We start from the raw sequence: 17,542 nt of genomic DNA, 5'->3' as shown, positions 1-17,542 counted from the left end.
TGGGTAGGTGGTTCTCTCACCTTGTCGTACATGCGGTTGAGCAATCGAGGCACCACGGGGAAGATGGTGGGCCGTAAGGCCTTCATGTCATCAGACAGCAGGCGGATGTCACCTTGGAAAAAGCCGATCCGGCCACCGTGACAATACACCACAGACTGGGGAAATAGAGAGAAAGAAGACAAAACAGTGACCGTTGATTCAAAAAGCACTTATTGCATACAGTTGGGGAGAGTGGGGTAAGTTGAGCCAAAGGGATAAGTAGAGCCACCCTTGTTTCTAGGAAACCATACACAAAATTAATAATTTGAGTCCGTGGAGGAAGAAACCACATGGAAAAAGTGGTAAGCAAGTTAGGACTTAAAAACATTTTCACCAAGTCAAATGAATTTATTGTGTTAGCGATTTCATGATGCTTGTATGTAAACCAAAGTAGATCATTTCAAGATTGTTCTATACATCAGTTGGGGTCTCTATAAGCTTCAATATGAGGTCCTAAACCTAGCATGAAAGTGCATCCTTGTAGCTGTGTGGGATAATATAGTCAACGTGTTTGCTTTGGGGTATGTTGAGCTAATGGTTAAGCATATGGCAAGTTAAGAAAACTGAAGTGTTTTCTTCCCATGTGTAATGCAAGGCATTATAGCTGGGATATGAGGTAACAACAGGGCCTGGCCTATGTTAAAAGTGATTTAAAAAAGTACAAAGTGTTTGTTAGGTGTTAAGCCTGTGTTAAAAGATTATAACAATTATTAAAAGACAAAAAAAAGTGATTGTGATTGTGTTGAATTGTGTTTGGAAAATAAAGATAGACATCATTTTAAAAAGGAAGTGGTAATATTTCATTCAGTACAGAAATGTGTAGGTGGCTTAATTTACCCAATCCTGCGGCTCAATTTACACCATATAAGCCATGTTTTCAAAACTGTAATGTTTACATGAATTCTGATTATTTCCAGGAATGCGCAACATCCTGAAATATATGTAGATATTTTTGTTGGAAAGAATATTATAAACGCAACATGCAACAATTTCATTGTATTTACTGAGTTAGTTCATATGAAGAAATCAGTCAATTTAAATAAATTCATTAGCCCCTAATCTATGGATTTCACATGACTGGGAACACAGATATGCATCTGTTGGTCACAGATACCTTAAAAAAATGGGCCTCACAATGAGCCTCAGGATCTCGTTACGGTATTTCTGTGCATTCAAATTGCCATCAATAAAATGCAGTTGTGTTCGTTGTCCGTAGCTTATGCCTGCCCATACCATAACCTCACGGACACCATGGGGCACTCTGTTCACAAAGTTGACATCAGCAAACCGCTCGTCCACACGACGCCATAGACGTGGTTTGCAGTTGTGAGGCCGGTTGGACGTACTGCTAAATTCTCTGAAACGACGTTGGGGGTGGTTTATGGTAGAGAAATTAACATTACATTCTGTGGCAACAGCTTTGGTAGACATTCCTGCAGTCAACATGCCAATTGCACGCTCCCTCAAAACTTAAGACATCTGTGGCCTTTTATTGTCCCCAGCACAAGTTGCACCTGTGTAATGATCATGCTGTTTAATCATATTATTGATATGCCACACCTGTCAGGTGGATGGATTATTTTGACAAAGGAAAAATGCTCACTAACAGGGATGTAAACAAATTTGTGCACAAAATTTGAGAAAAAAGCTTGTGCGCATGAAACATTTCTGGGATCCTTTATTTCAGCTCATGAAACATGAAACACTTTACATGTTTATATTTTTGTTCAGTGTACAGTATATTTCCCTTGACGGAGTGATGCTGAATGTATTTTTTTTAATAACATGATACTTGGTTACAGAGCAATTAAATAGAGCAATTTGTCACGATCTTCTTTAGGTGAATGAGAGGACCAAGGCGCAGCGTGATACGAATACATCTTCCTTTTTATTGACGAAGATGAACACGAAACGAAACACTTTTACAAACTAACAAAAGACCGTGAAGCTACAAAACGAAAGTGCAGACACACGCTACTAACATTTAAACATAGACAATTACCCACAACCTGTCTAATGCCCATGGCTGCCTTAAATATGGCTCCCAATCAGAGACAACGATAGACAGCTGTCTCTGATTGAGAACCACTCAGGCAACCATAGACATACCTAGACACCTACACTGAACACAACCCCATAAACTCTACCAAAACCACCTAGACACTACAAACACCCTTGACTAGACAAAAACACACAAACATCCCACACAATTGAATAGCCCAATGAATAGTGTGGGCATTGTGTACTTTTTTGGCCTAGTTGTTTCAGATTTGTTTATACACTTTAGAAGTACCTTTTTATCCTTCCTAAAAACCAAATGGCTGATAGTAACTTATAACCTCCACACTCCTCTCTGTTTCTTAACAATTAGACATTTGGTTAAAAGGGGATCTGACCTAATACATGGTCATGGTTAGAAGGGATACAGCTTTTATCAAATAAACGTCAAAAGTGGAAATGTTTAGCATTTTAGCTAACCCTAACCCCTTGTCTAACCTTAAGCTAATTCTCCTAACCTGCTATGTTAATTCTCCTAACCTGCTACTCCCTTCTAGCCATGACCCTAATTCAATCCCATCTTTGGAACATTTCCTACTTTGGAGGAAAGGCTCTGCAGGGACCGCCTTTTCTCTTCTTCTCCGTGTTGACAGACGTGATTTGCATAATAAGACTGCAGCACCCTGGCAGGTATCATAACACTGCATGTGGCATAAATGTTTTATTGTCACATCTACAGTGTTGCAGTGAAATGTGTTGTTTTATAGGGTCAACCATAGCAGTACTTCATCCCTGGAGCAATTATGGTTAAGTGCCAGGCTCAAGTGCACATCGACAGATTTTTCACCTTATCGGCTCGGGTGTTTAATCCAGCGACCTTTCGGTTACTGGCCCAACGCTCTAAGCGCCAGGCCACCTGCTGCCCTAGGAATATCACAGCATAGGCATAGCCTACTCACGGAGTTCTACACAGAACATGAGGTGTTCCTTCTGAGGATTAACTCGTGGGTATCTGCATTGCTGCATAGAAGTCCCACACATTAACACTGTCTGGGTGTGTGTCTTCTCGTGAACGTGAAGAACATGTCTGGGAGGTGGTTTCCTGTGTTTGTCCATAGCTACAGGAAACAACAGACCAAGCTTGTGGTCCAAATGGCTCCCTATTTTCTTTGTAGTGCGATATATAACATAGGGTGCCAATCGGGACTCAAGTTTCCTGTAGCTGTGAGAAACGGATGAAATAAAGCACACACCCGTAACTGTATGAGCCAGCTTTTACAGAGGCAGCAGATAGGGTATCAGTAAAGAGCTGACGGGCTATGGCAAAGTTAACATCCCAGATAGCAAGGTCAATTGCGGCCGAGGACCAGGTCAATTGCGGCCGAGGACCAGGGCAATTGCCAAGATCCTTCAGGTCTGGAAACGCACGCACACACACACACACACACACCAACTATAATAATACAACTCAAAGCCTTGTGTGGACTTTGTTTGGGACATTACCTCAATGAGTCTCTCAAACATGTGAGCCAAAGGCAGGAAGGAGATGAGAACATCGTCTTGGTTTGGGAATATGACTTTCTGTGGCACGCCAGACAAGCATGGGGGAGAGAAGCGGTGGTTAGACAGGTTCAGAACCATTTGTTTCCCACCACTAAACTGTCAAATATGATACTAATGAGAAACATAAATGAAAATAAATAAATAAATAAATAAATAAATAAATACATCTGTGTCTTATTGTCCCATGTAAGATATTGGACTTGAAGCAATTTAGTGAGCCTTGCCTCTAATAGAGTTACAGAAATGGGAGAAAAGTACCTACTAAAGATAAATGCAAGGCAAATTTCCCCAAAGAAAGGGTCTGTGACACCATAGTCTGTTTGAACTCACATCTGTGACTTTGAGGAAGCCTGAGAAATCAGCCACTACATTCCCGTGTGTCAGCATGACTCCCTTTGGGTTTCCTACGGAGGAGGGATTCAGAAAAAACTCAATGAACTTCTCCCCCTATAGCTGCTCTCAACAATGAGCATTAGCTCTGTCCCAAATGGTACACGATTCCCTTTATAGTGCACTACTGGTCAAAAGTAGTGCACTATATAGAGAAAAGGGTGCCGCATACAGTATCAATCCATGGAAAACAACCAAGGTAGATATACACTGAACAAAGATATTAACGCAAAATGCAACAATTTCTGAGATTTTACTGAGTTACAGTTCATATAAGAAAATCAGTCAATTGAAATAAATGCATTAGGCCCTAATCTATGGATTTCACATGACTGGGAATACAGATATGCATCTGTTGGTCAAAGATACCTTAAAAAAAGGTAGGGATGTGGATCAGAAAACCAGTCAGTATCTTGTGTGACCACTATTTGCCTCATTTAGCGCAGCACATCTCCTTCGCATAGAGTTCACATCTCCTTCGCATAGAGTTCACATCTCCTTCGCATAGAGTTCACATCTCCTTCGCATAGAGTTCACATCTCCTTCGCATAGAGTTCACATCTCCTTCGCATAGATCAAGCTGTTGATTGTGGCCTGTGGAATATTGTCCCACTCCTCTTCAATGGCTGTGCGAAGTTGCTGGATATTGGCAGGAACTGGAATACTCTGTTGTACGCGTCGATCCAGAGCATCCCAAACATGCTCAATGGGTGACATGTCTGTTGAGTATGCAAGCCATGGAAAAACTGGGACATTTTAAGCTTCCAGGAATTGTGTACAGATACTTGCGACATGGCATGCTGAAACATGAAATGATGGCGGCGGATGAATGACACGACAATGGGCCTCAGGATCTCGTTACGGTATCTCTGTGCATTCAAATTGCCATTGTAAAAATGCAATTGTATTTGTTGTCTGTAGCTTATGCCTGCCCATACCATAACCCCACCGCCCCCATGGGGCACTCTGTTCACAACGTCGACATCAGCAAACCGCTCACTGTCTGCCATCTCCCGGTACAGTTGAAACCGGGATTCATCCGTGAAGAGCACACTTCTCCATCGTGCCAGTGGCCATTGAAGGTGAGCATTTGCCCACAGTTTGTGCAGAAATCCTTCAGTTGTGCAAACCCACAGTTTCATCAGCTGTCCGGGTGGTTGGTCTCAGACGATCCCGCAGGTAAAGAAGACGGACGTGGAGGTTCTGGGCTGGTGTGGTTACACATGGTCTGCGGTTTTCAGGCCGGTTGGACGTACTGCCAAATTCTCTAAAACGACGTTGGAGGCGGCTTATGGTAAAGAACTTAACTTTAAATTCTCTGGCAAACGCTCTGGTGGACATTTCTGAAGTCAGCATGCCAATTACATGGATGGATTATCTTGGCAAAGGACAAATGCTCAAAAACAGGGATGTAAACAAATGTGTGCACAACATTTGAGAGAAATAAGATTTGTGCTTATGGAACATTTCTGGGATCATTTATTTCAGCTCATGAAACATGGGACCAACAATTTACATATCGCGTTTATATTTTTGTTCAGTGTATATGGAAAAACAAACAGTTAGCTATTAGCAGCCTAGGAACTAACAGAACAATAATATTGTGCCACCTGTTTTTTCAAATTACACATTCACTTTAAAAAATATATGTATTTGCCATGGTGGAAAATGCCTGAGTTATACCACCCTGTAACAACTTTTGGAACACACTCAGAGACAGACCACAGGAGATAAGAGGGCACCAGCAGAGACATCCACCAGGGGGAAACAGGCTTCAGGCTAATGGAAGTTACACTGAAAGACCAACAGGTGGCACTCTTTCCACTACTGCAGTGGGCCGCTTCGCTGCCTGTGACTAAAGCTGTGGTTTCCACCCTCGTTGGAAAATATCTGGATTCTCCTAATCTTACTCCTGATCTTCTTTGTGACTGTGTTTGTGGCCAGACTGTAATAACAGGTTAAGATTCCAGACAACTCCTCTTTTATGTCTAAATGTCTTTCCCTCAGAAGTCTAACAGTGTTAGGAGCCCTACCATGACCATACTATTAACTCTGACACATGGCATTGGCCCTGGTCTGAAATGGTCGGGGGGGGGGTGGTCTCTTCCTGTTAATAATATCTCACGCACAATGAGAGAAGCAATAGACACACGCCACCACTGTGATAATACACATTAACACTGCGATAATACACATTAACACTGTGATAATACACATTAACACTGCGATAATACACATTAACACTGCATTCAGCTTGAAAGAATAAGCCCCTTTGGGGTGTCTGGTGGCTGGTGGCTGGATGACCATACCTGTGGTACCACTGGTGAAGCACACGATGGACAGGTCTTCTGGTGTAGGTGGCTGTGGGGGAACAAACGTTCAGTCAGGATATAGCCCTGAAGGAGATCTTTAACACATTGACATCATCTTTAGACAATAATCACCATCACAATGGCCCATCTCTGGCATTTTAAGCAAGGTGTGACTGTAGAGAAGACAGCAAAGAGAGATAAAGTAATGACTCAAGTAGTGTTTTCAGGGTGACTTTCTACTTTAATTGAGTCCTTTTCTATTAAGGTACCTTTACTTTTATTCGAGTCAAGTAGGACTGACAATTGGGTACTTTTTCCACCATTGAAGAGCACAAGCACTCAAAGTGCTCTTTGAGATCAAAGGTACGTATTTCAAGCAGCGGTTACTACGGGAAAAAGACAACTAAAGAATGTTCGCAAGACCTTACGTCTGCTGTGTGATCTCAATTCTTACATAATAGCACACATAGTTCAGTGCTCCATATGGCGATCAAAGGAAACCAATTGGTTTGTACTCGAAAATAACAAATGTTCGATGGAGAAAAAGTAAACATATTCAAATACTCTCTCCGCAAACACAAATAGGTCTAGGCGGAAGAACTGTCACCAGGCCAGAGATATGTAGTCTGCAATATAACCAAAACAAAACATAGTCGGCACGACACTGATTTCTTCCTGCATTCTGCCTGTTAATACAGGGACAGATAATATCCATCTCAAGGCTATTCGAAGATGCTAATTTGTGTTCTGTGCTCCCTAACCACAAAGTTGCATCACGCACTCTTCTCCAGTGTGTGAGATTAGACAATAATTACAGAGAGACAAGATTACAGCGAAGACCTCGATGTGAACTTTTCTCAACTAATTAATTATTTCCCTAGCTGGGTAGGTTATGACTGTGTGGATGTGATGCAGCTAATGATACAGAGATGCTTACTCAGTCAAACAATCAAACCAGACACACAGACTGCACTTACCATGGGATTTCTATGCTTCTCTCTGCCCAGTGCCTAGATGGGACGACAGCATGCAAAGAAGCACAACACCTTGTGTTAAATAATCATTAGAAGAATCATAAAATACAATTTACAGCCATGATGAAGTAGAGGGGCTTGAATATCTGAACAACTGTAATGTCCCAACAAAAGAGAGGCTTGCATAGTTTCACGCTGGAATAATTTTGTTATAAAAAGTGCATGCCGAAGCAGTCCTCAACTGGCAACTTCATTTAAACAGTACACGCAAAACACCAGTCTCAACGTCAACGGTGAAGAGGTGACTCCGGGATGCTGTCCTTCTAGGCAGAGTTCCTCTGTCCAGTGTCTATGTTCTTTTGCCCATCTTAATCTTTTCTTTTTATTGGCCAGTCTGAGAGATGTCTTTTTCTTTGCAAACTAAATGTCAGGGGTGTTTACGTTTCTATCTTTACCGCTTCTGAACCATGATGATGTAACCGATCTTTGCCTCATATTTCTGAAGATCTCGTACAATGCTGTGTACCTCTCCCTTCACAGAACAGCGCAAACTGGCCCTAACCAGAATAGAAAGAGGAGTGGGAGGCCCCGGTGCACAACTGAGCAAGAGAACAAGTACATTAGAGTGTCTAGTTTGAGAAACAGACGCTTCACAAGTCCTCAACTGGCAGCTTCATTAAATAGTACCTGCAAAACACCAGTCTCAACATCAACAGTGAAGAGGTGACTCCGGGATGCTGGCCTTCTAGGCAGAGTTCCTCTGTCCAGTGTCTGTGTTCTTTTGCCCATCTTAATCTTTTCTTTTTATTGGCCAGTCTGAGATATTGCTTTATCTTTGCAACTCTGCCTAGAAGGCCAGCATCCCGGAGTCGCCTCTTCACTCTTAGGTGTAGGCAGGGCTATAATTATGTGTAGGCAGGGCTATAATTAAATAAGTAAACTGGGGTATGACTAAATAGTTAATCAGGGTGATAGACGTTCTATCAAATAGACGTTCTATTAAAATGTATTGCAGTGAGATTATTTATTTATTTTGGGATATGAAATCCGAGTATGTCCACCTCACCGTCGGACCATTTTATTGGTAAACTACACAGTAATTTAAAAGTTGTATTTTTTTTTTGATCCAATACGTAATATGGTGCACTTATCATCATTCGATTTTAATCCAGAGAGATTAGAAAAAATATCTAGATCCTCTATGTGGCTGTGCAGGGATCCAAATTGTGGATTTAAAAGACAACATGAATCGTCATCGTACAATGACACATTTGTTTTCTAGCCCTGGATTTCTAGCCCTTTGATATTATTGCTGGATCTGATTTTAATAGCTAACATTTCGATGGCCATAATAAATAGATATGCCAATAGTGGACAACCTTGTTTCACTCCTTTTGACAATGTAAAACTTTCTGAGAAAGTACTTTCTCATACCTTTAACCCATTGTACGAAATTAAATTCCAATTGTACTTTATCAAAGGGATTTTCAAAGTCATCTATGAATACCAGGCCTGGTTTCCCCGATTGTTCATAGTGTTCCCTTGTTTCCTGTACTTGTTTTATATAATCTCCAATGTAATGTCCATGTAAAAAACCTGTCTGAATAGGACGAATAATATCTGACAATACCTTTGTAATTCTACGCGTTATGCATTTTGCTAGGCTTTGAAGTGTAAGGTCTCTCCAGTTTTTTAGGTGTACTGGATCTTTATATTTACCACCTGGGTCCTGTTTCAGTAATAGTGAAATCAAATCTTCTTGCTGAGTATATGATAGTCTACCATTTTTGTAGGAGTGGTTAAAACACATTAATAATGGAACTTTGAGTACATCGAAAAATATTTGCTATACCTCAACTGGTATGCCATCTAGCCCTGGAGTTTTCCCAGACTTGAAGGCTTTAATTGCATCTAGAAATTCTTTGTCTGTAATTAGGCCTTCACTTGACTCTTTCTGTATTGCTGTTAATTTTACACTATTAATGGAAAAAAAATCCTTACAATTAACTTCAGTTAGTGGAGATGGAGAAGACTGAAATGAAAACATATGCTTAAAGCACTTTGCCTCCTCTTTCAAAATATAGTTTGGTGAATCATCTTTATATTCTTAGGCTAATCTTTATAGTTGCTGCCATATTTTAGCCACTAGCCAGTTCCTGTAAAAAAGAATGTAACTCCCAACTTGAGTTTTGCATTGGGGAAAAAAACAATCTGTGTTTTAACCACATATAGACACTACTAACTGCTATTTTGCATCTCAATGATCATGCAAGTACCGCACGAGTAAGCTACCTAGCTGTTCCACCTCTGGCCAGCCGAACGTTCTAGGCAACCCGAGCATGTGTATCCAGACCGGTAAACAAAGTCTGATAATGGGCGAGCTTGTTTTGCATCGCCTGGCACCCGGTGAGGTATTATTCCTCACATCGTTTGTCAACTACTACTTTCGGCTGCCTACTATTTCCAATGATAATGGTCATAATTATGCTGCCATATCGTAGCGGGTGTTGCTTTAGTGTACAACATAAAGTTTCCCCCTTCATGTCAAGGAGGCGGAAGCGGCAGCGGAGCAGTGGGAACACTGAGCAGAAGCTAAGTAGGCAGCAGAGTGGGTAGCAGCTAGGTACAGAAAATAATACTGCACCTGCGCAGAAATCTGTATCAATAGCCACAAAATCTGGAACTGTAGCCACTCCGTAAAGTACATTAGCTGGGCTGAGTCCCCTCTCCCTCCCTACCTGAGGTCCCTCCCTCCCATCTCCATCTGCCCCTACTCTCCCCACTCCCTCCCTCCTCTCTCCCTACCCTCTTACACTACTCCCCCATCCCCCCTGCCCCCTTACACTCTCCCTACGTACCTCAACGTCTTGCATGGACTGGACGATGACCCCGCAGCCTTCCCCCTGCTCCAGCAGGGCAGGGTCAAAGGGGTCCATGAGGATGATCCTCTTCAGCCCGGGGGTGTCCTGCCTCTCCACGTTACCCAGCAGCACCTGGGCCTTCTCAGGCTTGTCGCAGATCACTGTGATGATGTCGGCTGAAAGACAGCACACGAGATCCTTTTGTAACAACTAGAACACACATACATGATCCAATCAGCTAGTAAACACACAGCTAACTAACTACTGCTCTACAAACAGATTGCCCTTCTACGGCCTTGGAGCAGAGATAAATCCTGTTGGGGCACTGGGCCAAAACCAACGCACTATGACACTGAGGGGCAATTGGAAATGATGAATAACATGATGAAAGTGAGTTAATGTTATCTGTCTGACTAGTGTGAGGATGGAAAGCCCTGAGGTCATGGGAGAAAGAAGGAGAGTGTAACGACAGATCTCAAGACCTGCTCCCTCCCAAACCCACTGAGCTGAGCTCATTACCTGCAGCATAAGGCGAAGGTGAGCCCTTGCCTGATTCCTGTGAGTGAGTATGCGGAGTTAAGGGGATTGTGTAACTTAAACACGACCAAACACAATTCTCTGGTCAAGGTAAAACTGTTATTCAGGAAGGGAAGGCTGAGTGTCAAAGTTTTTGATCTTTTCAGACACATCTATAGGTAGTATGTGTTTCATGATATCGCCAACGCAACTTGATCAAGAAAATAATTAAAAGAACTGGGCCATGAAACCAAAAGGAACATTCTAAGATCTATTGGTTTGGGCGAATAGAGTAGACAGCAGTACACTTACAGCAAGTTTCAGTCCCAAATGGCTCCCTGTTCCCTGTGTAGTGCACTACTTTTGACCAGGGCCCATAGGTGAACAGTGTAGGGAATAGGGTGCCACTTGGGACACACACCTCAGAAAGCTGCTAGTCTTACCAGTGTTAATGATGTACCGTATGGCATCAGGCCCTAGTGTGTCATACAGAGGCACCACCACCATAGAGTAGGTGTAGCAGGCCAGCTCCGAAATGATCCACTGCAAGTACAGACAGACAGGTCAAGAGGAGGTCAGCGTCGCCATAAAGAGAATAAAAAAGCCTCTACATGAGCAGTCGGGGCTGTTAGACTGTACGTCACGTCAAAACATTTGTGAATCAGATGTCATCCCAAATGGCACCCTATTCCCTATATAGTGCATTATGTGGAGAATAGGGTGCCATTTGAGACGCACAAACAGTGTCTCGCCGTGATGATGACCTCACCTCTGGCCTGTTCTGTGCAAACACTCCGATGAACTGATCTGGGCTCGGCGTGCAGCCCTGGCTCAGCAGCCCCGACCCCAAGTGCTCCGCCCGGGTCGTGACCTGGAAGTGAAAAATAAATAGCAGCTGAGCATATTGGGAAACGAGAAATATGCCAGTATAAAAGAGAAACATACTATCCTCTGTTCAATTCTCATGATGTCATAGATTCAAATTTGGAGCAGAATCCATCCAGCTGCAGCATTCCAATGCTGAAGCGTTTATAAGCCTCCTAAATAAATCCCTTTCAGTAACATCGAGGAGAAAATACTATTAAAGAATTCCATACACAGAATGCTGAAAATGAATTCCTCACTTTTGATTGTGTTTGGAAGCCAAAATCCCTTCAAATGTGTGTGTAAAAAGGACAGTATTTCAGTAGTTGTACAGAAAGCTTTAGTGTAAATCAACTTCAAATTCAACTCTGTGTTACTACAGAGGTTTGAGTAGTAGCAGACGTCTCTCCTTGAGGTAGGGGAGACTGTAAACTGAACCTGTGGATCTGTCGAGACGCCATATGCCACACCTCCAAATGCAATACAAACCACAAGGAGTGAGTTACACACAGAGCTATAGATTACACTAGCCCTATGAAGGAATAGACCACACAGAGCCTGTATGCAAAGCAGAGAGCTGCTCTTGTGCTTCAGTGTTCTGTACAAAAGGTAGTTCTACTGTGTGCTTACCTCTTTATAAGACAGCCACTTGTAAGGCTGGTCGGGTAGCCGGGAGCCTAAACAAGGTCCATCACCTAGAGACAATACAACAACAGGATGAGTCAGGGGAAAAAAACGAAAACACAGAAACCCCCAAACGATCACATGAAAACACAGAAGTTCTTGACTGACACCTATGTTGTATCGCATGTACAGTACATTTTGATTCCGCTATCTATTCTTTTTATTTTGTTCTCTTCAGCAATCTCTTCACTGTGTACTAACAATAACATGACTGTTGGACCTCAGCATTGGTCATTCAGCCCATTCAGAACCAGATATAGAGAGATACTATCTACTTTATATACGGTCTAGTCTGTCTGCAGTTTAACTTTAGGCCTCACACACTAATTCCCACACGCTCGGTTGACATGATAACCTAGATGGCACTTTTTCACTCACACAGACAGACCACACAGGCAGGCCACCATCACTTTGTCGGACCACAATGTCAATGTCTGGGTATATTACTCAGACCACATGCACACAAAAAAAACATGTTTGTGTGCATGTACCGTATGTGACATTCATGCAGACACTGTGGTCTGAGTAAGTGCTAGTGTGTGTGCATGTGTGCACACATGCTGTCTGTCTGTCTGCGACTGTGTCTGCACATGTAAGAGTATGTGTGTTTGTGTGTGTGTGCGCGCGCGTGTGCATGCGTGCGTGCGTGCGTGCGTGCGTGGGTGTGTGCGTGCGTGCGTGCGTGCGTGTGTGTGTGTGTGCTTGTGTGTACACACCGGCTATGTGGAGGCCTCTCTGGAACACCTCGTACATGGTCTTGGCATCCTCATGGTAGTGTGCCAGCAGCTTATTGGGGCTGTCCCCCAGCATGGACCTGCGACCCCCATCTTCATGCTAGAGACCGACAGGGGGAGATAGACACAATGAGGCTAGGGAACACACACACACACACACACACACACACAGACACACACCAAAGTAAAAACATTACTATTTCTGAATGTGGTCCAAATATACAGTAGGTTCGATGACCAAAATGTTACCCTTTATTCTCTTACTTACGTGAGGATGTGATGATGTGTGTATGAGGGTAAATGGAGTGGGTGTAACAGTGGTATTGTGTTAACCCTCAGGTAAACCTCTGTGGGGTTTTATGTCTTAGTCAGCCCCCTTTGTTGTGTGCTGCCCTGGTGTACACACAAGCACACACACACCACTGAGGAAGTACAGTTCCCGCTCAGCCCAGTCAAAACTGTTCGCTGCTCTGGCCCCCCAATGGTGGAACAAACTCCCTCACGACGCCAGGACAGCGGAGTCAATCACCACCTTCCGGAGACACCTGAAACTCCACCTCTTTAAGGAATACCTAGGATAGGATAAAGTAATCCTTCTGACCCCCCCCCCCCCTTAAAAGATTTAGATGCACTATTGTAAAGTGGCTGTTCCACTGGATGTCATAAGGTGAATGCACCAATTTGTAAGTCGCTCTGGATAAGAGCGTCTGCTAACTTAAATGTAAATGTAATGTAAATGTGCCCAGAGCCTATATTCACAAAGTGTCTCAGATTGCTGATCTAGGATCAGGTACATCCTGTATTATTCCTTATGATCTAAAAGGCAAAACTGACCCGAGATCAGCACACCTTCTCTGAGACACTTTGTGAATACGGGCCGAGGTGGAGTATCGCATCCAGAGGAGGCTGGTGGGAGAAGCTATATGAGGACCGGCTCATTGTAACAGCTGTAATGGAATACATGGAATGGTACGAAACACATCAAACGCTTGGAAAGAATGTTTGACTCCATTCCAGCCATTACACTGAGCCAGTCATCCTATAGCTCCTCCCACCAGCCTCCTCTGATCGCATCGTATCTCTGGCTTACCAGCACTTCCTCAGACTGGTGCCGGAGGTTGCAGGGAGGAGAGATGGCGCGTGGCCGTGTGGCCAGCCAGTAGGCCAGCACAGCAGTCAGAGCACCAATTCCCACCAGCGTGGAGGTGGGCAGGGAGCGGAAGAACTGGGTTAACTCGTCCAGCTCAGGCAGCCGTAGATTGCTCATTAGCTCCTGGGCCTGCATCCTCTCTATCAGGGTGGAACTCAACTCTGGGGTGGGAGAGGAGGGGGGGGGGGGGGGGGGGGGGACAGAAGGGTCGAGAGGAGAGTAAGTGAAAAGGAAAGGCAGAGAGAGTCGTCCAGGTCCTGAGGCAGCAAAGCATCCCCAAACCATCACACTACCACCACCATGCTGGACCTTTGGTATTACTGTGGAATGCAGTGTTTGGTTTTTGCCAGGCATTATGGGACTCATCTGTCCATAGAACATTCTTCCAAGAGTCTTGATGATCATCCAGGTGCTTCCAGGTGAATTTTGGGCAAACTTGAGAACTTTTTGGACGAGATTGGTCCCATTATGTGTGGCGAATACAAAACACTGTATTCCACAGTAAGAACCTCGTACCAACGGTCAAGCATGGTGGTGGTAGTGTGATGGTTTGGGGATGCTTTGCTGCCTCAGGACCTGGACAACTTACCTTAATAGAAGGAACCATAAATTCTGGTCTGTATCAGAAAATTCTACAGGAGAATGTCAGGCCATCCGTCTGTGTGCTGTAGCTGAAGTGTAGCTGGGTCATGCAGCAAGACAATGACCCAAAACACACAATCAAGTCTACATGAAAATGGTTAAAAAGCAATAAATTTGAATTTTTGGATTAGATCTAGACCTAATCCCAATTGAGTTGTTGTGGCAGGACTTGAAATATGCAGTTCATGCTTGAAACCGCACAAATATTGCTGAGTTAATGCAGTTCTGCATGCAAGAGTGGGCCAAAATTCCTCCACAGTAATGTGAGACTGATCAACAACTACAGGAAGCATTTGGTTGCCGTCATTGCAGCTAAAGGTGGCACAACCAGTTATTGAGTGTAAGGAGGCAATTACTTTTTCACACAGGGAAATTGGGTGTCGTTTGTTAATTAAATATGTAAAATAAGTACACCCTTTTTTGTTATTTGTAAACTCAGATTCCCTTTATCTAATATTAGGTTTTGGTTGAAGATCTGATTACTATCAGAATCAAAAATATGCAAAAATAGAGAAAATCAGAAAGGGGGCAAATACTTTTTCACTGCACTTTATATAAAGTATTTATCGTATAGTGCAGCACTAGAAGTCAACTACTTTTCTCCTTCCCCCTTTCTGACATCCAGGTGGCGACACGCATCTCTGCATACCAGGCAGATATATCAGCCTGGAAGTCAGCCCAGCTTGGATGAGCAGCAAGAGGAACTGCCCCTCCCTAACTTCAGGCTATGCTTAAAGCCTACCCAACCCGAGCACTCCATCCTGCCACGTCTGGTATCTTGCCCCCCCTACACACATTTACAGGAGGACAGCTCCCGCCTAGCCCAGTCAAAGCTCTTCTCTGTCCTGGCACCCCAATAGTGGAACCAGCTTCCCCCTGAACCAGCTTCCGAAAACATCTGAAACCCTACCTCTTCAAAGAGTATCTTAAATAATCCGACAGCACCCCTCCCATCACACCCTCTCTTTACCCCTTTCGTGAACTAACACTCGCAGTTGACTTTTTGCTGACTTTGCTGATAGCTACCTTATTGAGGAAAAATGTACTTACTATTACTTAGGCATGTTTTTGTCCCACCTAGCTATCTTAAGATATACATTACTGAATAACACTGAATCATATACATTATTCTGTATGGTTGGTTGGTAGACAGTTGAAATGCTGAATTTGTGTTTCTTCCCTAATGGTATGAGTCACACAGAACCACAAGCCCAGCCAATCACAATCACTTCCTCCTCGTTCTTGGTTCACGATGCAGCAGAGAGAGACATCAGAAATGACAGTTACAGTAGCCACCATGTGAATCAACCATCTACCAGAACAGAACAGGCCACACTTCCTCTTCTGTCACTACAAAACTGACACATTCACACACGTAGACTCTACATATCCTGTGAGTGTTTTTAACTACATCCCTATGGTTCAGTACCATCTCTATTGAAAGGCCACAGCAAGTTTGCAGTGATGAGTCATGTGCAACATTATGGTAATACTAGTATTGCTCATAGTGGTATGTGGTACATGGTGCTTTTTATGGCAATTTATTTGACAGACATTGCAATTCTATACAATCCTGACCTTCCTTGTTTCAGTTGCTGTGTTAGTATTAGGCTAGAACTCTGTCTCTGTCCGATATCTATCTCTGGTGGGGGTTTTTCAGCCTTGATGAGGGTGAATTATACTGCCAGGCAGTTGTGGGAAAAGTACCCAATTGTTATACTTGAGTAAAATTCTAAAAGTATTTGGTTCTAAATGTACTGAAGTATCAAAAGTAAATGTAATTGCTCAAATATACTTAAGGATCAAAAGTACCACTAGAGATATCCCTCTAGTGGTGCGGGGGCTGTGCTTTGGCAAAGTGGGTGGGGTTATATCCTTCCTGTTTGGCCCTGTCCGGGGGTATCATCGGATGGGGCCACAGTGTCTCCTGACCCCTCCTGTCTCAGCCTCCAGTATTTAAGCTGCAGTAGTTTATGTGTCGGGGGGCTAGGGTCAGTTGGTTATACCTGGAGTACTTCTCCTGTCTTATCCAGTGTCCTGTGTGAATTTAAGTATGCTCTCTCTAATTCTCTCGTTCTCTCTTTCTTTCTCTCTCTCTCGGAGAACCTGAGCCCTAGGACCATACGTCACGGCAAACCGGGCATGATGACTCCTTGCTGTCCCCAGTCCACCTGGCCTTGCTGCTGTTCCAGTTTCAACTGTTCTGCCTACGGTTATGGAACCCCTACCTGTCCCAGACCTGCTGTTTTCAACTCTTAATGATCGGCTATGAAAAGCCAACTGAAAATTATTAATGATTATTATTTGACCATGCTTGTCACTTGTGAACATTTTGAACATCTTGGCATAGTTCTGTTATAATCTCCACCCGGCACAGCCAGAAGAGGACTGGCCACCCCTCATAGCCTGGTTCCTCTCTAGGTTTCTTCCTAGGTTTTGGCCTTTCTAGGGAGTTTTTCCTAGCCACCGTGCTTCTACACCTGCATTGCTTGCTGTTTGGGGTTTTAGGCTGGGTGTCTGTACAAAAAGTCATGACCCCAGTTGGAGAGTAAGAACGCTTGGTTGTAAACCAGGGGGATAACAGTTGTAGACCCTTCCATTATTGATGGCAGCCCATCACCAGATTGCATCTGTCTCATTGTTAGAGGGTTAGCCTATCCTCTCATCCAAGAGGCAGTGTCCCTTCTCTGCACTCTTTGTCCTATTGTAACCTGTCCCTATGCTAGGCTAGCAGAGGATCACTCACACACAGGTCAGAGCCAGCTATCTTTAGCCTAGGAAGAGTACTACTGGGCAGAGGACAGTGGAAGAGCTG

General features: G+C 43.6%; 1 protein-coding gene across 4 annotated transcripts in view; it reads right to left on the bottom strand.

Annotated features, from left to right (window-relative positions):
* LOC139584062 (long-chain-fatty-acid--CoA ligase 6-like) overlaps positions 1-17,542 on the bottom strand; it is a 78,174-nt gene that overhangs the window by 16,286 nt on the left and 44,346 nt on the right. For 3 of the 4 annotated variants that reach the window (XM_071415591.1, XM_071415598.1, XM_071415585.1), the window contains 11 exons: positions 14,026-14,246; positions 12,918-13,035; positions 12,148-12,212; positions 11,423-11,524; positions 11,097-11,196; positions 10,135-10,313; positions 7,280-7,312; positions 6,300-6,351; positions 3,931-4,004; positions 3,541-3,618; positions 21-155 (listed from right to left, as the gene is read on the bottom strand). In XM_071415591.1, coding sequence (XP_071271692.1) covers positions 21-155; positions 3,541-3,618; positions 3,931-4,004; positions 6,300-6,351; positions 7,280-7,312; positions 10,135-10,313; positions 11,097-11,196; positions 11,423-11,524; positions 12,148-12,212; positions 12,918-13,035; positions 14,026-14,220 — 1,131 coding nt within the window. In that variant the 5' untranslated portion in view covers positions 14,221-14,246. Of the gene's footprint in view, positions 1-20; positions 156-3,540; positions 3,619-3,930; positions 4,005-6,299; positions 6,352-7,279; positions 7,313-10,134; positions 10,314-11,096; positions 11,197-11,422; positions 11,525-12,147; positions 12,213-12,917; positions 13,036-14,025; positions 14,247-15,777; positions 15,924-17,542 lie in introns of those variants that run through there. The other variant, XM_071415596.1, reaches the window with a different exon arrangement.

Source organism: Salvelinus alpinus, chromosome 1 (genome assembly GCF_045679555.1).
Source record: "Salvelinus alpinus chromosome 1, SLU_Salpinus.1, whole genome shotgun sequence".
In the NCBI taxonomy this organism is placed as follows: Eukaryota; Metazoa; Chordata; class Actinopteri; order Salmoniformes; family Salmonidae; genus Salvelinus; species Salvelinus alpinus.
The sequence above is the reverse complement of the archived record's forward strand: the minus strand, read 5'-3'. Positions and strand labels throughout refer to the sequence as shown.